The sequence below is a fragment of the Mustelus asterias genome, chromosome 17 (assembly GCF_964213995.1).
Source record: "Mustelus asterias chromosome 17, sMusAst1.hap1.1, whole genome shotgun sequence".
Classification (NCBI taxonomy): Eukaryota; Metazoa; Chordata; class Chondrichthyes; order Carcharhiniformes; family Triakidae; genus Mustelus; species Mustelus asterias.
In genome coordinates this window covers 91804457-91825769 of record NC_135817.1, presented here as the reverse complement: position 1 = coordinate 91825769, position 21313 = coordinate 91804457, and the positions used below count along the sequence as shown (strand labels likewise).

The window sequence follows — 21313 nt, the reverse complement described above, 5'->3', positions numbered from 1 at the left end:
GTCCAAACTAGACCATTCTTTTGTGTCCCTCCATTCCCACTCCGTTCATATGGCTATCTAGATAAGTCTTAAACGTTCCCAGTGTGTCCGCCTCCACCACCTTGCCTGGCAGCGCATTCCAGGCCCCCACCACCCTCTGTGTAAAATATGTCCTTCTGATATCTGTGTTGAACCTCCCCCCCTTCACCTTGAACCTATGACCCCTCGTGAACGTCACCACCGACGTGGGGAAAAGCTTCCCACCGTTCACCCTATCTATGCCTTTCATAATTTTATACACCTCTATTAAGTCTCCCCTCATCCTCCGTCTTTCCAGGGAGAACAACCCCAGTTTACCCAATCTCTCCTCATAACTAAGCCCCTCCATACCAGGCAACATCCTGGTAAACCTCCTCTGTACTCTATCCAAAGCCTCCACGTCCTTCTGGTAGTGTGGCGACCAGAACTGGACGCAGTATTCCAAATGCGGCCGAACCAACGTTCTATACATCTGCAACATCAGACCCCAACTTTTATATTCTATGCCCCGTCCTATAAAGGTATCTTTGCCCAATACATTGTCGGACAATACAGCAGGATATATATAGGCTGGAAAATTGGACGGAGAAATGGCAGATGGAGTTTAATCCGGATAAATGCGAAGTGATGCATTTTGGAAGAACTAATGTAGGGGGGAGTTATACAATAAATGGCAGATCCATCAAGAGTATTGAAACACAGAGGGACCTGGGTGTGCAAGTCCACAAATCCTTGAAGGTGGCAGCACAGGTGGAGAAGGTGGTGAAGAAGACATATGGTATGCTTGCCTTTATAGGACGGGGTATAGAGTATAAAAGCTGGAGTCTGATGTTGCAACTGTATAGAACGCTGGTTAGGCCACATTTGGAGTACTGCGTCCAGTTCTGGTCGCCACACTACCAGAAGGATGTGGAGGCTTTAGAGAGAGTGCAGAGAAGGTTTACCAGGATGTTGCCTGGTATGGAGGGTCTTAGCTATGAGGAGCGATTGGGTAAACTGGGCTTGTTCTCCCTGGAAAGACGGAGAATGAGGGGAGACATCATAGAGGTGTACAAAATTATGAAGGGTATAGATAGGGTGAACAGTGGGAAGCTTTTTCCCAGGTCAGAGGTGACGATCACGAGGGGTTATGGGCTCAAGGTGACAGGGGCGAGGTATAACTCAGATATCAGAGGGATGTTTTTACACAGAGAGTGGTGGGGGCCTGGAATGCGCTGCCAAGTAGGGTGGTGGAGGCAGACACTCTGGCATCGTTTCAGACTTACCTGGATAGTCACATGAGCAGCCTGGGAATGGAGGGATACAAACGAATGGTCTAGTTGGACCAATGAGCGGCACAGGCTTGGAGGGCCGAAGGGCCTGTTTCCTGTGCTGTACTGTTCTTTGTTCTTTCTTTGTTCTTTGAAAACTACATTGCTTGAAAAATCCATCCTAATGTCTTGTTTTGTTCTATAATGCTACTGGGAGAATGATTTCGCAAAGAGATTGAAAAAAGGAAATTTGATCAATTTCAGGCACACATCTCCAGTTATAGAATTTTTCACTTGTTACCACTGCCTATTCAATCTGACCTTTCAGGCTTTGAATGATCCAGGATCTAATGCAACTGTCATTAACGGTATTTTTAACTGCAGTGTGAAGACAGGAAAGCAGAGAGTTTGTATGAAGCATTGAAGAAAGCTGGAGACAAGTTTGTGGGTCGTTTCCCATCCTGCCTCTCTCTAAGCCTTCACACAAGCCCAAGTTATATCGGATACTTCTTTGACGAGACAAGTGCCGACATCATCAAACAGTTTGCGTTGACCTTTGCTGCAGAAGCAACAGCCTTGGCAGGTACAGGAACAGCAGTTTTATTTGATATGAGGCAAAGTATCAACATTTCTAAATAGCTTTAAATAAAACATTGTACAGATGTAAAGTGCCTGATTAACAAAGTGACTAATAACATGATTCCATAGAGGCACAACGGACCAACTAGAAAAGCAAGTGTAAATCCTAGAGAGTTCTGGGATTTGAACAAAATCGTAAAAGCTTTTACAGAAAACTGACAAATCTGATAGGGCCAATCAAAATGATCTGAAGATTTCATAAAGTCTATTTTATTGGGCAATGAGTCGGTAATAATAGACTAATTTAATATCATGACAAATAACAAAGAAGGGTAAAAAGATCATTTTCTTCAACAGAATGTTGTTAGGACATAAAATGCTTGACTAGAAACATTGAACTGCATTTCACCATAATCAGACAGAGTCAGCATGGATTTACACAGGGGAAATCATACTTGATGAATCTGTTGGAACTCTTTGAGGATGTAACTAGTAGAGTTGACCGAGGAGAACCAGTGGATGTGGTTTATTTTGATTTTCAGAAGACTTTTGACAAGGTCTCACATAATAGACTACTATGTAAAGTTAAAGCACATGAGATGGTGAGCAGATAAGACGCAAAGAGTTGGCATAAATGGGTCTTTTTCTGATTGGCAGTCAATGACTACTGGGGTTCTGCAGGGATCTGTGCTAGGACCCCAATTGTTCACATTATATATTAATTATTTGGAAGAGGGAGCTAAATGTATTGGGGGGATTTTGCAGTCTCACTTGAGCGAGACCAGAAATTCCAGCCCAAGGTCAATGGACATTTCCGTTGTCCGCCCTTCACCCGCTCCGATTCTGTGGTGGGTGGGGCGCTAGAATTCTGGTGATTATCTCCAAATTTGCAGATGATACAAAGTTGGGTGGGAGGGTGAGCTGTGAGGAGGATGCAGAGATGCTTCAACGTGATTTGGACAGGCTGAGTGTGTGGGCATGTGCATGGCAGATGCAGTACAACGTGGATAAATGTGAGGTTATCTACTTTGGTAGCAATAACAGGAAGACATTATTATTTGAATGGGTGTAAATTGAGAGAGGTGGATACTCAAAGAGACCTTGGTGTCCTCGTGCATCAGTCGCTGAAAGTAAGCGCGCAGGTACAGCAGGCAGTAGAGAAAGCAAATGGCATGTTGGCCTTCATAGCGAGAGGATTTGAGTATCGGGTTAGGGATGTTTTGCTGCAATTGTATCGGGCATTGGTGAGGCCACACCTGGAGTATTGTGTGCAGTTTTGGTGTCCTGAAGTCACCTGAAGAAGGGGCTTAGAGCTTCGAACGCTTGTGTGGCTTTTGCTACCAAATAAACCTGTTGGACTTTAACCTGGTGTTGTTAAACTTCTTACTGTGTTTACCCCAGTCCAACGCCGGCATCTCCACATCATAAAAAATCTACCTCATACATCTCCTTTAAGCCTTGCCCCTCGCGCCTTAAACCTGTGCCCCCTAGTGATTGACTCTTCCACCCTCGAAAAAAGCTTCTGACTATCTACTCTGTCCATGCCTCTCATAATCTTGAAGACTTCTATTAGGTCGCCCCTCAACCTCCGTCGTTCCTGTGAGAACAAACCAAGTTTCTCCAACCTCTCCTCGTAGCTAATGCCCTCCATACCAGGCAACATCCTGGTAAATCTTTTCTGTACCCTCTCCAAATTCTCCACATTATTCTGGTAGTGTGGCGACCTAACTGAACATTATGTTCCAAGTGTGACCTAATTAAGGTTCTATAAAGCTGCAACATGACTTGCCAATTTTTAAACTCAGTGCCCCGGCAGATGAAGGCAAGCATGCCGTATGCCTTCTTGACTACCTTCTCCACCTACGTTGCCACTTTCAGTGACCTGTATACCTGTTCACACAAATCCCTCTGCCTATCAATGCTCTTTAGGGTTCTGCCATTTACTGCACATTTCCCATCTGTATTAGACCTTCCAAAATGCATTACTTCACATTTGTCCTGATTAAACTCCATCTGCTATCTCTCCGCCCAGGTCTGCAAGCGATCTATATCCTGCTGTATCCTCCGACGGTCCTCATCGTTATCCGCCATTCCACCAAACTTTGTGTCATCCGCAAACTTACTCATCAAACCAGTTACATTTTCCTCCAAATCATTTATATATATTACAAACAGTATATATATAAGGCACACCCTTCCCCAGACTCATCATCCACCAAATCCTTCTCTTTGGTGAATATTGACGCAAAATATTCATTTAATACCTTGCCCATTTCCTCTGGCTCCACGCATAGATTCCCTCCCTTGTCCTTGAGTGGGCCAACCCTCTCCGTGGCTACCCTCTTGCTCTTTATATATGTATAAAAAGCTTTGGGATTTTCCTTAATCCTACTGACCCCTTTTAGCCCTTCTTACTCCTTGCTTAAGTTTCTTTCTATTTTCCTTGTATCCCACACTTGCTTCATGTGTTCCAAGCCTCCTAACTTTGACAAATGCTTCCTTTTTCTCTTTGACTGGGCTCACAGTATCTTTCATTGTCCAAGGTTTCCAAAACTTGCCATAATTATCCTTCATCCTTACAGTAATGTGCCGGTCCTGAATCCCTATCAACTTACACTTGAAAGCCTCCCACATGTCAGATGTTGATTTGCCCTCAGATATCTGCCCCCAATCTACATTCTTCGGTTCCTGCCTAATCTTGTTGTAATAAGCCTTCCCCCAATTTAGCACCTTAACTTGAGGACTACACTTATCTTTATCCATCAGTCTCTTAAAGATTACTGAATTGTGGTCACTGTCCCCGAACTGCTCCCCTACTGAAACGTCGACCACCTGGCCGGGCTCATTCCCCAATTCCAGGTCCAGCACGGCCCTTCCCTAGTTGGACTATCTACACACTGTTTCAGGAAGCCCTCCTGGATGCTCCTTACAAACTTTGCCCCATCCACGCCCCTAGCACTAAGTGAGTCCCAGTCAATATTGGGGAAGTTAAAATCACCCACCACAACAACCCTGTTACTTTTACACTTTGCCAAAATCTGCCTGCATATCTGTTCCTCTATCTCCCGCTGGCAGTTGGGTGGCCTATAGTAAACCCCAACAGTGTGACTACACCCTTCCTATTCCTGAGCCCTACCCATATTGCCTCGCTGTATGAGCCCTCAGAGGCGTCCTCCTGCAGTATAGCTGTGATATTCTCCTTAACCAGTAGTGCAACTCCCCCACCCCTTTTACATCCCCCTCTATCCCGCCTGAAACATCTGTATCCTGGAACGTTAAGCTGCCAATCCTGTCCTTCCCTTAACCAAGTCTCTGTAATGGCAACAACGTCATAGTTCCCAGTACTAATCCAAGCTCTAAGTTCATCTGCCTTACCTGTTACACAACTCTCCCAACATTGGCACAAACCTCCAGATATTGATAAGGAGGACTTTGCAGGGTCAAGAGGGCTGTCTTTGCCGCTGTTGTCTCCGTTGCTTTGGTCAGTGGTGTGTGTGGTCCACCCAGCTTCATTCCTTTTAGATTTTTTATCTTTCTGTACTGTAAGATTGAGTGAAGGGGTAATTTAAGTTCAGTGGGATAAGAAATGGCTGAAATGGTTGTTGCTGCTTGTTATGTCCCCAACTGTTGCTCCCTCTTGCATACCTGCATTTAACCCATTAACCTGTACCCATGTGCTACCGCCTCTTGCATACCTACATTTAACCTGTTACACGCCCGACATTACTCACTCGCCTCTGATAGGCCTGCTTATTAGATACCACACATTACACAACCATTTAATAGACACCTATAAGACCATAAGACCAAAATACATAGGAGCAGAATTAGGCCACTCGGCCCATTAAGTCTGCTCCGCCATTCAATCATTGCTGATATTTTTCTCATCCCCATTATCCTGCCTTTTCCCCATAACCTCTTATCCTCTTATTAATCAAGAACCTATCTATCTTGTCTTAAAGACACTCAATGACCCGGCCTCCACAGCCTTCTGCGGCAAAGAGTTCCACAGATTCACCACTCTCTGGCTGAAAAAATTCTTCCTCATCTCTGTTTTAAAGAATCGTCCCTTTGGTGAGGTTGCGCCCCCTGGTTCTAGTTTTCCCCACTAGTTGCTCCACATCCACTCTATCCAGGCCTCTCAGTATCCTGTAAGTTTCAGTAAGATCCCCCCCTCATCCTTCTAAACTCCAACGAGTACACACCAGCCTGTTAAACACATGCTGGTCACATGTATAATGGACATCATGTGTGACGAGTTACTGACTTTCCTCCTGCCCATTGTGTGGAAGCATTGAGATGCACTAGAGACCATCAGTGACATCACAGGCACCAGAGACTAAGGGGGGAGTTGCGAGCTCCAAGTGGGGTGGTGGGGAGGCGGAGGGGAGGAATTCATGGCCTCTGAGACTGTGGGGGGAGTTTTGGGATGATCATGTAATTAACTGTTCATTGTGGTTATTGCTCTTTTCCTGAACATTCAAGATATCTGGTGACCTTTCCCATTGCAGGGATGCTTTCCAGTATTTGTCTGATTTCGACTGAATTATGGTTTTGCTTTATTTCCAAACAGATTGTCATATTGAACTTTACAACAAGCAACTGCACCTTACACTGTCTCACAAGTTTCAGATACAACAGCAGTGGAAGTTGGAAGAGCTTGCTCGAGCTATTGCATTGGGGGTTAGCTGTCAATGGACAGCAGCTCTTTATTCCAGAGACATGCGATTTGTACATTATCAGGTAAACTGGCTATGTGTTTTGATGAATTATAGAGTATTTGCAGTGGAGATGAGGGGAAGAAACAATATAGATGTAACTGCATATCATAATTGTGCAGATCTTATGTGAAACGTAGGATTCTCCCACCTTCCCTTCTGGGGCAGGCAAAGCTCACATCAAAGGTGGAATTTTGCCAAACTTTCTCAGTGTCAGGCTCTGACTGAAAACTGGCCTGGATCTTTCCAGATGCTAATTTTCAGACCAGACTTTCTGGCTCTCTGTGCAGAAAACCCTGTGTGTGGAGTCTGATAGAGCAAGCAAGACAATCTCCACAGACATCAAGGACACTTAAAGAGTGCCCCAATCTGCACTGAAAATAAATACATAGAACATAGAACATTACAGCGCAGTACAGGCCCTTCAGCCCTCGATGTTGCGCCGACCAGTGGAACCAATCTAAAGCCCCTCTAATCTACACTATTCCAATATCATCCATATGTTTATCCAATAACCATTTGAACGCTCTCAACGTTGACGAGTCCACCACTGCTGCAGGCAGGGCATTCCACGCCCTTACTACTCTCTGAGTAAAGAACCTACCTCTAACATCTGTCCTATATCTCTCACCCCTCAATTTAAAGCTATGTCCCCTCATGCTAGCCATTGCCATCTGAGGAAAAAGGCTCTCACTATCCACCCTATCTAATCCTCTGATCATCTTGTATGCCTCTATTAAGTCACCTCTCAACCTTCTTCTCTCTAACGAAAACAACCTCAAGCCCCTCAGCCTTTCCTCATACGATTTTCCCACCATACCAGGCAACATCCTGGTAAATCTCCTCTGCACCCTTTCCAACACTTCCACATCTTTCCTATAATGCGGCGACCAGAACTGTACGCAATACTCCAAATGCGGCCGCACCAGAGTTTTGTACAGTTGCAGCATGACCTCCTGGCTCTGAAACTCAATCCCTCTACCAATAAAAGCTAACACACCGTACGCCTTCTTAACAACCCTATCAACCTGGGTGCCAACTTTCAGGGATCTATGCACATGAACACCCAGATCCCTCTGTTCATCCACACTACCAAGTATCTTACCATTAGCCCAGTACTCTGTATTCCTGTTACTCCTTCCAAAGTGAATCACCTCACACTTTTCCGCATTCAACTCCATTTGCCACCTCTCAGCCCAGCTCTGCAGCTTATCTATGTCCCTCTATAACCTGCCACTTCTCTCCGCACTGTCTACAACTCCACCGACTTTAGTGTCATCCGCAAATTTACTAATCCATCCTTCCACGCCCTCATCCAAGTCATTAATAAAAATGACAAACAGCAGTGGCCCCAAAACAGATCCTTGCGGTACAGCACTAGTAACTGAACTCCAGGATGAATATTTTCCATCAGCCACCACCCTCTGTTTTCTTACAGCTAGCCAATTCCTGATCCAAACCACTAAATCACCCTCAATCCCATGTGTCCGTATTTTCTGCAAAAGCTTACCATGGGGAACTTTATCAAATGCTTTGCTGAAATCCATATACACCACATCAACCGCTTTACCCTCATCCATCTCTTTGGTCACCTTCTCAATGAACTCAATAAGGTTTGTGAGGCACGACCTACCCTTCACAAAACCGTGCTGACTATCCCTAATCAAATTATTCCTTTCTAGGTGATTATAAATCCTATCTCTTATAATCCTTTCCAATACTTTGCCCACAACAGAAGTAAGGCTCACCGGTCTATAATTACCAGGGTTGTCCCTACTCCCCTTCTTGAACAAGGGGACAACATTTGCTATCCTCCAGCCTCCCACATAAGCATCGAGGCGACCCTCCGCTCCACCCCCCTGATCAAGAACATGCTGGGGGCTCTCTCCCTGCCACACCACTACAACCATAGACGCACACCTGCTCACAAGCACCAACTCCCCCAAACCATGCCTCGGCATATAAGGGAAATGCCACCCTGAATGGGGCTCCCCAGAGGACCCACTCCTTGTTCTGCCACCCTAGCACTGCCAGTGTGCAGTGCCAACCTGTGCAGGGGCAGCACCAGGGCAGTGCCAACACATTGCCTGGGCATATCCCTCTACCCCGGGGGCTAGACTTACCTTAGCATCCCCGGTGGGACCCTCTCGACTGGTTCCCTTTTTTATATACCTATTGGAAATCACATCAGTGAGGTATGGGGGAGGACCAAGTCGCTGGAAAGCCCTTTATTAAAATGGATGGAAATGAGAAAGATTCCCATCCTGTTTGAGCATGGCAAATAACCAGTGAGGGGTGGGCAAATTCAGGAAATGAAATCTTACTGGTGAGAATCTTGTTTCCCGACACTAGCAGGATTTTGCGCCCATGTCGCATTTGCACTCGTAGCAAACATGGGCACAAAATCCTTCTGCCCGTAAGAGCACTCATCATGATCATGGCAGGATCCATTTTTATTTGTTAGTAATTTAAATTGTCTTGTAGCTGTCGTTTAGAGTCATAGAGGTTTACAGCATAGAAACAGGCCCTTCAGCCCAACTTGTCCGTACCACCCAGTTTTTACCACTAAGCTAGTCTCAATTGCCCGCGTTTGGCCCATATCCCTCTATACCCATCTTTTCCATGTAACTGTCTAAATGCTTTCTAAAAGACAAAGTTGTACCCGCTTCTACTACTGCCTCTCGCAGCTCGTTCCAGACACTCACCACCCGCTGAGTGAAAAAATCTCCCCTCTGGACCCTTTTGTATCTCTCCCCTCTCACCTTAAACCTATGCCCTCTAATTTTAGACTCCCCTACCTTTGGGAAAAGAAGTTGACTATCTATGTCACCTATGCCCCTCATTATTTTATAGACCTCCATAAGATTACCCTAAGCCTTCTACGTTACAGGGAAAGAAGGCCCAGTCTATCCAGCCTCTCCTTATAACTCAAACCATCGAGTTCCGATAGCATCCTAGTAAATCTTTTCTGTGCTCTTTCTAGTTTAATAATATTCTTTCTGTAATAGGGTGACCAGAACTGTACACAGTATTCCAAGTGTGGCCTTACTAATGTCTTGTACAACTTCAACAAGACATCCCAACTCTTGTATTCAATGTTCTGACCAATTAAACCAGGCATGCTGAATGCCTTCTTCACCACCCTGTCCACCTTTTAAGTTTATTTGTTTATTAGTGTCACAAGTTAGCTTACATTAACATTGCAATAGTGGACAGTGAGGAAGATTATCTCGGATTGCAATGGGATCTTGGTCAATTGGGCCAATGGGCTGACGAATGGCAGATGGAGTTTAATTTAGATAAATGTGAAGTGATGCATTTTGGTAGATTGAACCAGGGCAGGACTTACTCAGTTAATGGTAGGGTGTTGGGGAGAGTTACAGAACAAAGAGATCTCGGGGTACATGTTCATAGCTCCTTGAAAGTGGAGTCACAGGTGGACAGAGTGGTGAAGAAGGCATTCAGCATGCTTGGTTTCATTGGTCAGAACATTGAATACAGGAATTGGGACGTCTTGTTGAAGTTGTACAAGACATTGGTAAGGCCACACTTGGAATACTGTGTACAGTTCTGGTCACCCTATTATAGAAAAGATATTATTAAACTAGAAAGAGTGCAGAAGAAATTTACTAGGATGCTATCGGGACTTGATGGTTTGAGTTATAAGGAGAGGCTGGATAGACTCGGACTTTTTTCCCTTGAGTGTAGAAGGTTGAGGAGTGTTATCGAGGTCTATAAATAATGAGGGACATAGATCAGTTAGATAGTCAATATCTTTTCCCAAAGGTAGGGAAGTCTAAAACTAGAGGGCATAGGTTTAAGATGAGGGGAGAGAGATATAAAAGGGTCCAGAGGGGCAATTTTTCCACACAGAGGGTGGTGAGTGCCCTGGTTCGATCTACCAAAATGCATCACCTCGCATTTATCGAAATTAAACTCCATCTGCCATTCATCAGCCCACTGGCCCAATTGATCAAGATCCCATTACAATCCTAGATAACCTTCTTCACTGTCCACTATGCCACCAATCTTGGTGACATCTGCAAACTTACTAACCATGTCTTGTAAATTCTCATCCAAATCATTAATATAAATGACAAATAATAGTGGACCCAGCACCGATCCCTGAGGCACACCGCTGGTCACAGGCCTCCAGTTTGAAAAACAACCCTCTACAACCACCCTCTGTCTTCTGTCATCAAGCCAATTTTGTATCCATTTGGCTACCTCACCCTGAATCCTGTGAGATTTAACCTTATGCAACAACCTGCCATGCAGTACCTTGTCAATGCCCTTGCTAAAGTCCATATAGACAATGTCAACTACACTGCCCTCATCTCCCTTCTTGGTTATCCCTTCAAAGAAACTCAATCAAATTCGTGAGACATGATTTTCCACTCTCAAAGCCATGCTGACAGTCCCGAATCCTTGCCTCTCTAAATGCCTGTAGATCCTGTGTCTCAGAATACCTTCTAACAACTTACCCACTACAGATGCGGAGCTCATCGGCCTGTAGTTCCCAGGCTTTTCCCTGCAGCCCTTCTTAGACAAAGGCTCAACATTTGCGACCCTCCAATCTTCAGGCACCTCATAGAATTCATCATAGAATCCCTACAGTGCAGAAGGAGGCCATTCGGCCCATCGAGTCTGCACCGACCACAATTCCACCCAGGCCCTACCCCACATATTTTACCTGCTAATCCCTCTAACCTATGCATCCCAGGACTCTAACGGGCAATTTTTTTAACCTGGCCAATCAACCTAACCCACACATCTTTGGACTGTGGGAGGAAACCGGAGCACCCGGAGGAAACCCACGCAGACACGAGGAGAATGTGCAAACTCCACACAGACAGTGACCCGAGCATCGAACCCGGGACCCTGGAGCTGTGAAGCAGCAGTGCTAACCACTGTGCTACCGCGCCGCCCTCTTTGGATTCTCCTTTGCCTTATCTGCCAAAGCAATCTCGTGTCCCCTTTTTACCCTCCTGATTTCTCTCTTAGATCTACCCCTTCACCCTCTATACTCTTCAAGGGATCCACTTGATCCCAGCTGCCTATGCATGTCATGTGCCTCCTTCTTCTTCTTGACCAGGGCCGAGTCTCGAGTCATCCAGGGTTCCCTACTTCTACCAGCCTTGCCCTTCACTCTAAGAGGAATGGGCTTACCCTGAACCCTGGTTAACACACTTTTGAAAGTCTCCCACTTACCAGCCATCCCTTTGCCTGCCAACAGATTCTCCCAATCAACTTTTGAAACTTCCTGTCTGATACCATCAAAATTGGCCTTGCCCCAATTTAGAATTTTTAACTTTTGGGCCAGTAGAGTTTAAAGTTTATTCATGTCACAAGTAGGCTTACATTAACACTGCAATGAAGTTACTGTGAAAATCCCCGAGTCGTCACACTCCAGCGCCCATTTGGGTACACTGAGAATTTAGCATGGCCAAGACAAGGATCCGAAGGCGCAGTCTCAGATTAAGAACATAAGAACATAAGAACATAAGAAATAGGAGCAGGAGTAGGCCATCTAGCCCCTCGAGCCTGCCCCGCCATTCAATAAGATCAGTAAAGGGACAATCTTTCAGAACTGAGATGAGGAAGACTTTCTTCGCTAGAGGGTGATGAATCCATGGAATTCGTTGCTACAGAAAGCTGTGGAGGTCAGGTCTTTGAGTTTATTTAAGACAGAGATAGGTAGGTTCTTGATTGCTAAGAGGATCAAAGGTTATGGAGAAAAGGCAGGAGAATGGGGATGAGAAACTTATCAGCCATGATTGAATGGCGGAGCAGACTCGATGGGCCAAATGGTCTCATTCTGTTCCTTCATTCTGTTGCCGATTGGATAGGCAACTGGCTGTCTGACCGAAGACAGAGGGTGGTGGTCGATGGAAAATTTTCGGATTGGAGGCAGGTTGCTAGCGGTGTGCCGCAGGGATCAGTGCTTGGTCCTCTGCTCTTTGTGATTTTTATTAATGACTTAGAGGAGGGGGCTGAAGGGTGGATCAGTAAATTTGCTGATGACACCAAGATTGGTGGAGTAGTGGATGAGGTGGAGGGCTGTTGTAGGCTGCAAAGAGACATAGATAGGATGCAAAGCTGGGCTGAAAAATGGCAAATGGAGTTTAACCCTGATAAATGTGAGGTGATTCATTTTGGTAGGACAAATTTAAATGTGGATTACAGGGTCAAAGGTAGGGTTCTGAAGACTGTGGAGGAACAGAGAGATCTTGGGGTCCATATCCACAGATCTCTAAAGGTTGCCACTTAAGTGGATAGAGCTGTGAAGAAGGCCTGTAGTGTGTTAGCTTTTATTAACAGGGGGTTGGAGTTTAAGAGCCGTGGGGTTATGCTGCAACTGTACAGGACCTTGGTGAGACCACATTTGGAATATTGTGTGCAGTTCTGGTCACCTCACTATAGGAAGGATGTGGAAGCGCTGGAAGGAGTGCAGAGGAGATTTACCAGGATGCTGCCTGGTTTGGAGGGTAGGTCATATGAGGAAAGGTTGAGGGAGCTAGGGCTGTTCTCTCTGGAGCGGAGGAGGCTGAGGGGAGACTTAATAGAGGTGTATAAAATGATGAAGGGGATAGATAGAGTGAACGTTCAAAGACTATTTCCTCGGGTGGATGGAGCTATTACAAGGGGGCATAACTATAGGGTTCGTGGTGGGAGATACAGGACGGATATCAGAGGTAGGTTCTTTACGCAGAGAGTGGTTGGGGTGTGGAATGGACTGCCTGCAGTGATAGTGGAGTCAGACACTTTAGAAACATTTAAGCAGTTATTGGATAGGCACATGGAGCACACCAGGATGATAGGGAGTGGGATAGCTTGATCTTGGTTTCAGATAAAGCTCGGCACAACATCGTGGGCCGAAGGGCCTGTTCTGTGCTGTACTGTTCTATGTTCTCTGTTCTATATCTCATGATGTTATGGTACCCTCTCTTCACTTATATACAGGTGCATGGTTGGAGGGCTGAAGGGCCTGTTCCTGTACTGTAAATTTTCTTTGTTCTTGTTCTTTATGTCCATTCAGATAATAATCTGCCTTCCCGTTTTTGCTACCTAAGTGGATAACCTCACATTTATCCACATTATACTGCATCTGCCATGCATTTTCCCACTCACTCAAATTGTCCAAATCACACTGAAGCATCTCTGTATCCTCTTCACAGCTCACCCTCCCACCCAACTTTGTGTCATTTCCAAATTTGGGGATAATACATTTTGTTCCTCATCTAAATCATTAACATATGTTGTGAATAGCTAGGGTTCCAGCAATGATCCCCCTGGTACCCCACTGGTCAGTGCCTGCCATTTGAAAATTACCTATTTATCCTTACATTTTGTTTCCTGTCTGCCTATCAGTTTCTATCCATCTCAACACACTAACCTCAATCCCATTTACTTTAATTTTATGCAAATCTCTTACGTGGGACTTTGTTAAAAGGCTTCTGAAAGTCCAAATAAACCACATCCACTGGACCACCCCATCAACTCTACTACTTACATCCTTGAGGAGTTCCCGTAGATTGGCCAAGCATGATTTCCCTTTTGTAAATCAATGCTGACTCTGTCCAATCCTGCCACTGTTTTCCAAGGCCGGAATTCTCCGACCTCGCTTGCACCTGGGATCCTCCGGTCCCACTGCAGTCAATGGAGATTTGCTAGAGTGGTTGGGGAAGGTTTAAACTAATATGGCAGTGGGATGGGAACCTTTGCAAGGATTCAGAGCAGGGGAAATTAAGCAGAAGAGGAAAAGACAGTAAGGAGAATAAGGAAAGTGATAGGCAGAGAAATCAAGGGCCAGAGTCAGATAAGGACCAAGTAAAAAAATAGTAGGAAAGGGAAAAGAAACGTTAAAAGTATTCAGCGGGCAGCGTTGTAGTGGGCAGTGGAGTGAGCAGGGTGCAGAGTGAGAGCTGAAGGGCTTTGGCTCAACGGGCTTCGGCGAGAACAGGCAAAATCAAGATAGGTTTTTTTTCTCAGAAAGTTTATTCTTGTTTTTCCCCAGAGTAAAAAAAAATGCCAGGCAAGATGTTGGAATGCTCCTCTTGCAGGATGTGGGAGATCAGGGAGACCCCTGGTATCCCTGACGACAACACCTGAAAAAGATGCATCCAGCTGCAGCTGCTAGCAAAGCGTGTTAGGGAACTGGAGAAGGAGCTTGATGACCTCCATCTAATTCGGGAGAATGAGGAGTTTATAGACAGTAGCTTTAGGGAGGTAGTTACACCTAAGCGGCAGAGCACAGGAAATTGGGTTACTATAAGGAGAGGAAATGGAAATGTGAAAGGACAGGCAGAGCAGGGTTCCCCTGTGGCCATACCCCTCCACAACAGGTATACTGAATTGGATACTGTTGTGGGAGATGCTTTACCTGGGACAAGCTGCGACAGCCGGAACTCTGATACTGAGTCTGGTTCTACAGCACAAAAGGGTGGGAGGAAGAAGAGGAGAGCAGTAGTGATAGGGGACTCAATGGTCAGAGGTACGGACAGGAGGTTCTGTGGTCAGGACAGAGACTCCCGCATGGTTTGTTGCCTCCCGGGTGCCAAGGTCAGGGATGTCTCTGATTGCGTGCACAGCGTTCTAAAGTGGGAAGGTGATTAGCCAGATGTCGTGGTACACATCGGTACAAATGACGTAGGTAGGAAGAGTGAGGAGGTCCTAAAGAGTGAGTACAAAGAGCTTGGAAGGAAGTTAAAAAGCAGGACCCCGAGGGTAGTAATCTCAGGATTGCTACCTGTACCACGTGCCAGTGAGGGCAGGAGTAGGATGCTTGGGCGGATGAACACGTGGCTGAGGAACTGGTGTAGGGGGCAGGGTTTCCGATTCTTGGATCATTGGGACCTCTTCTGGGGCAGGTGGGACCTGTACAAGAGAGACGGGTTACACCTAAACTACAAGGGGACCAATATACTTGCAGGGAGGTTCGCTAGTGTTATTGGGGAGCGTTTAAACTAGATTTGCAGGGGGATGGGAACCAGAGTGTCAGAGCAGATAGTGGAGCAGGGGTAAAAAGACAGGTTAGTTCAAGTAAAATCACAAATGGAAGGGTTGAGTGTGGTGGAAATAACCTTTTGAGGTGTGTCTATTTCAATGCCAGGAGTATTGTGGGGAAGGCAGATGAGCTGAAGGCGTGGATAGACACATGGAAATATGACATTATAGCCATTAGTGAAACTTGGCTACAGGAGGGGCAGGACTGGCAGCTCAATGTTCTGGGGTTCCAATGTTTCAGGCGGGATAGAGGCAGAGGGATAAAAGGTGGGGGGGGTGGCATTGTTGGTCAGGGAAAATGTTACAGCGGTACTCAGGCAGGATAGATTAAGGAGCTTGTCTACAGAGGCACTGTGGGTGGAGCTGAGAAATAGGAAAGGTATGACCACATTAATGGGGTTGTATTCTCGACCACCCAATAGTCAGCGAGAATTGGAGGAGCAAATCAGCAGAGAGATAGCTGACAACTGCAAGAAACTCAAAGTTGTGATAGTAGGGGATTTTAATTTTCCACATATAGATTGGGACTCGCATACTGTTAAAGGTTTAGACGGGGTAGAGTTTGTAAAATGTGTTCAGGAGAATTTTCTACATCAGTATATAGAGGTGCCGACTAGAGAGGATGCGATATTGGATCTCCTCTTGGGAAATGAGTTAGGGCAGGTGATGGATGTGAGTGTGAGGGAACACTTTGGATCCAGTGATCATAATGCCATTACTTTCAACCCTGATCATGGATAAGGATAGATCTGGTCCTCGGGTTGAAGTTCTGAACTGGAAAAAGGCCAAATTTGATGAAATGAGAAGGGATCTGGGAAGTGTGGATTGGCACAGGCTGTTCTCTGGTAAGGATGTAAATGGAAAGTGGGAGGCCTTCAAAGGAGAAATTTTGAGAGTGCAGAGTTTGTATGTTCCTGTCAGGATTAAAGGCAAAGTAAATAGGAATAAGGAACCTTGGTTCTCGAGGGAGATTGTAACACTGATTAAGAGGAAGAGAGAGTTGTATGAAATGTACAGGCAGCAAGGAACAGATCAGATGCTCGAGGAGTATAAAAAGTGCAAGAAGCTACTTAAGAGGGAAATCAGGAGGGCGAAAAGAAGACATGAGGTTGCTTTGGCAGACAGAGTGAAGGAAAATCCAAAGAGCTTCTATAGGTATGTTAGGGGCAAAAGGATAGTGAGGGTAAAATTGGTCCTCTTGAAGACCAGAGTGGTAGACTGTGTATGGAACCAAAAGAGATGGGGGAGATACTAAATGGTTTTTTTGCATCCGTATTTACTGAGGAAACGGGCATGGAGTCTACGGAAATAGGGCAAACAGGTAGGGAGGTCATGGAACCTTTACAGATTAAAGGGGAGGAAGTGCTTGCTGTCTTGAGGCAAATCAGAGTGGATAAATCCCCAGGACCAGACAGGGTATTCCCACGGACCTTGAGGGAAGATAGTGTTGAACTTGCAGGGGCCCTGGCAGACATATTTAAAATGTCAGTATTCACGGGGGAGGTGCCGGATGATTGGAGGGTGGCTCATGTTGTTCCGTTGTTTAAAAAAGGTTCCAAAAGAAATCCGGGAAATTATCGGCCAGTAAGTTTGTCGTCGGTGGTGGGCAAGTTATTGGAAGGTGTGATAAGGGATAGGATCTACAAATATTTGGATAGACAGGGACTTATTAGGGAGAGTCAACATGGCTTTGTGCGTGGTAGGTCATGTTTGACCAATCTATTAGAGTTTTTCAAGGAGGTTACCAGGAAAGTGGATGAAGGGAAGGTGGTGGAGGTTGTCTACCTGGATTTCAGCAAGGCCTTTGACAAGGTCCCTCATGGGAGGTTAGTTAGGAAGGTTCAGTCGCTGGGTATACATGGGGAGATAGTAAATTGGATTAGACACTGGCTCAATGGAAGAAGCCAGAGAGTGGTTGTGGAGGATTGCTTCTCTGAGTGGAGGCCTGTGACTAGTGGTGTGCCGCAGGGATCGGTGATGGGTCCATTGTTGTTTGTCATCTATCTCAATGATCTGGATGATAATGTGGTAAATTGGATCAGCAAATTTGCTGATGATACAAAGATTGGAGGTGTAGTGGACAGTGAGGAAGGTTTTCAAAGCTTGCAGAAGGATTTGGACCAACTAGAAAAATGGGCTGAAAAATGGCAAATGGAATTTAACGCAGACAAGTGTGAGATATTGCACTTTGGAAGGACAAAGCAAAGTAGAACGTACAGGGTAAATGGTAGGACTCTGAAGAGTGCAGTTGAACAGAGGGATCTGGGAATACAGGTACAGAATTCCCTAAAAGTGACGTCACAGGTGGATAGGGTCGTAAAGAGTGCCTTTGGTACATTGGCCTTTATAAATCGGAGTATCGAGTATAAAAGTTGGAGTGTTATGGTAAGGTTATATAAGGCATTGGTGAGGCCGAATTTGGAGTATTGTGTGCAGTTTTGGTCACCTAGTTACAGGAAGGATGTAAGTAAGATTGAAAGAGTGCAGAGAAAGTTCACAAGGATGTTACCGGGACTTGAGAAGCTGAGTTACAGAGAGAGATTGAATAGGTTGGGACTTTATTCCCTGGAGCGTAGAAGAATGAGGGGAGATTTGATAGAGGTGTATAAGATTTTGATGGGTATAGATAGAGTGAATGCAAGCAGGCTTTTTCCACTGAAGCGAGGGGAGAACGAAACCAGAGGGCATGGGTTAAGGGTGAAAGGAGAAAAGTTTAAAGGGAATATTAGGGGGGGGCTTCTTCATGCAGAGAGTGGTGGGAGTGTGGAATGAGCTGCCGGATAAAGTGGTAAATGCAAGGTCACTTTTAACATTTAAGAAAAACTTGGACGGGTTCATGGATGAGAGGGGTGTGGAGGGATATGGTCCAAGCTATATGAACGGAGTGGGAATGGAGGGATACAAAAGAGTGATCTAGTTTGGACCAGGGAGCGGCGCGGGCTAATTGTTCCTGGTTTCTCGTTTCAAGGCTTCATTCTACGATCATCTTGCTGGTGCCAGTACAGAGTGAGACTGCGGATAGTTGGGAACCTGTCTCGGGGGCAGGGGATTCATATGGTGTTCGTGGAAGTGAAAATGACTAGGGTTGGGAAGCATTTTCCGATCGGGGCCATTGTGATCTCCTGGACTCGTTTCGATCGCCTCAGGGGGTCGGAGAGGAATTTCCCAGATTTTTTTTTCCCCATATTGGCCCTGGGGTTTTTCACTCTGGGTTTTCGCCTCTCCCTGGAGATCACATGGTCTGGAATGGGGGGGTGGGGGTAAGTTAATAGGTTGTAATGAACAAAGCATCGTAGCTGTGAGGGACAGCTCGGTGGATAGGATATTGGTATGTAGATAGGCTGGAAAATTGGGCGGGGATCCTGGATTCAGGATTCAATCCTGGACCGGGGAGCTGCGCGGGCTTGGAGGGCCGAAGGGCCTGTTCCTGTGCTGTATTGTTCTTTGTTCTTTGTTCTTTGTCTGTGGGATGAGGCAAAAAATGGTTCAGCACAGACAAGAAGGGCCAAAAGGCCTGTTTCTGAGCTGTAATTTTCTATGGTTCTAAGTGCTCCTTTAAGGTTTTGTACCTGAATGCTCGGAGCAATCGAAACAAAATGGGTGAATTAATTGCACAGATAGATGTAAAGGTGTATGATATAGTTGGCATTACGAAGACGTTGCTCCAAGGTGACCAAGAATGGGAACTAAACATTGAGGGCTATTCAATGTTTAGGAAGGACAGACAGAAAAGAAAATGTGGTGGAGTTGCATTGTTGACTAAAGATGATATTGATACGATATTGAGGAAAGATATTAGCATAGATGATGTGGAATCTGTATGGGTCGAGTTAAGAAACAAGAGACAAAAAACATTGGTGGGAGTGGTAGTGGTAATGTTGGGAAAAACATTAAACAGGAAATCAGAGATGCGTGTGTTAAAGGAACATCTGTGATTATGGGTGACTCTAATCTGCATAGAGATTGGGAGAGTCAAATTAGTCACAGTACAATTGAGGAGGAATTTCTGGAGTGCATACGGGATGGTTTTCTGGAGCAATACGTTGAGGAGCCAACAAGGGAACAGGCCATCTTGGACTGGGTATTTTGCAATGAGAAAGGATTAATTGGCAATCTAGTTGTGAGAGAGCCCTTGGGGACGAGTGACCATAATATGGTAGAATTCTTTGTCAAGATGGATAATGATGTAGTTGATTCTGAGACCAGGGTCCTGAATCTCAATAAAGATAACTATGATGGTATGAGGCATGAATTGGCCATGATGGACTGGGAAACATTACTGAAAGGAAAGATAGTGGACAGGCAATTAAAGAATAAATAGGTGAACTCCCGAAGTTGTTAATTCCTGCTTGGTGCAAGAGTGGTAAGGGAATTGCGGCCAAACTGTGGCTTACAAGGGAAATTAGAGATAGTATCAGATTCAAGGAAGAAGCATTCAAATTGGCAAGAAAAAGCAATAGGTCTGAGGATTGGGAGCAGTTTAAAATTCAACAAAGGAGGACCAAGGGTTTGATTAAGAAGGGAAAAATAGAGCATGAAAATAAGCTAGTGGGAAACATAAAAACTGACTGTAAACATTTCTATACGTATGTAAAGAGAAAAGGTATAATAAAAACGAATGTACATCCCTTACAGTCAGAAACTACATTCACGACCTTTTGTAGTTCCCTGCGGTCTTGGGCAGAGCAGGAGCCATACCAAGCTGTGATACAACCAGAAAGAATGCTTTCTATGGTGCATCTGTAAAAGTTGGTGAGAGTCGTAGCCGACATGCCAAATTTCCTTAGTCTTCTGAGAAAGTAGAGGCATTGGTGGGCTTTCTTAACTATAGTTAACTATATGGCAGGTTGGTTAAGAAGGTCAAGGCTCATGGGATACAAGGAGAAGTGGCTAGATGGGTGGAGAACTGGCTTGGCCATAGGAGACAGAGGGTAGTGGTCGAAGGGTCTTTTTCCGGCTGGAGGTCTGTGACCAGTGGTGTTCCGCAGGGCTCTGTACTGGGACCTCTGCTATTTGTGATATATATAAATGATTTGGAAGAAGGTGTAACTGGTGTAATCAGCAAGTTTGCGGATGACACGAAGATGGCTGGAATTGCGGAGAGCGAAGAGCATTGTCGGGCAATACAGCAGGATATAGATAGGCTGGAAAATTGGGCGGAGAGGTGGCAGATGGAATTTAATCCGGATAAATGCGAAGTGATGCATTTTGGAAGAAATAATGTAGGGAGGAGTTATACAATAAATGGCAGAGTCATCAGGAGTATAGAAACACAGAGGGACCTAGGTGTGCAAGTCCACAAATCCTTGAAGGTGGCAACACAGGTGGAGAAGGTGGTGAAGAAGGCATATGGTATGCTTGCCTTTATAGGACGGGGTATAGAGTATAAAAGCTGGAGTCTGATGATGCAGCTGTATAGAACGCTGGTTAGGCCACATTTGGAATACTGCGTCCAGTTCTGGTCGCCGCACTACCAGAAGGACGTGGAGGCATTGGAGAGAGTGCAGAGAAGGTTTACCAGGATGTTGCCTGGTATGGAGGGTCTTAGCTATGAGGAGAGATTGGGTAGACTGGGGTTGTTCTCCTTGGAAAGACGGAGAATGAGGGGAGATCTAATAGAGGTATACAAGATTATGAAGGGTATAGATAGGGTGAACAGTGGGAAGCTTTTTCCCAGGTCGGAGGTGACGATCACGAGGGGTCACGGGCTCAAGCTGAGAGGGGCGAAGTATAACTCAGACA

At 45.4% G+C, this 21313-nt stretch overlaps 1 protein-coding gene across 1 annotated transcript in view; it reads left to right on the top strand.

Annotated features, from left to right (window-relative positions):
- The window catches only part of LOC144506217 (ubiquitin-associated and SH3 domain-containing protein A-like), a 218525-nt gene that overhangs the window by 37574 nt on the left and 159638 nt on the right, over positions 1–21313 (top strand). Inside the window, exons 4-5 of the mRNA XM_078232078.1 lie at positions 1653–1851; positions 6421–6590. Coding sequence (XP_078088204.1) covers positions 1653–1851; positions 6421–6590 — 369 coding nt within the window. The remainder of the gene's footprint in view (positions 1–1652; positions 1852–6420; positions 6591–21313) is intronic.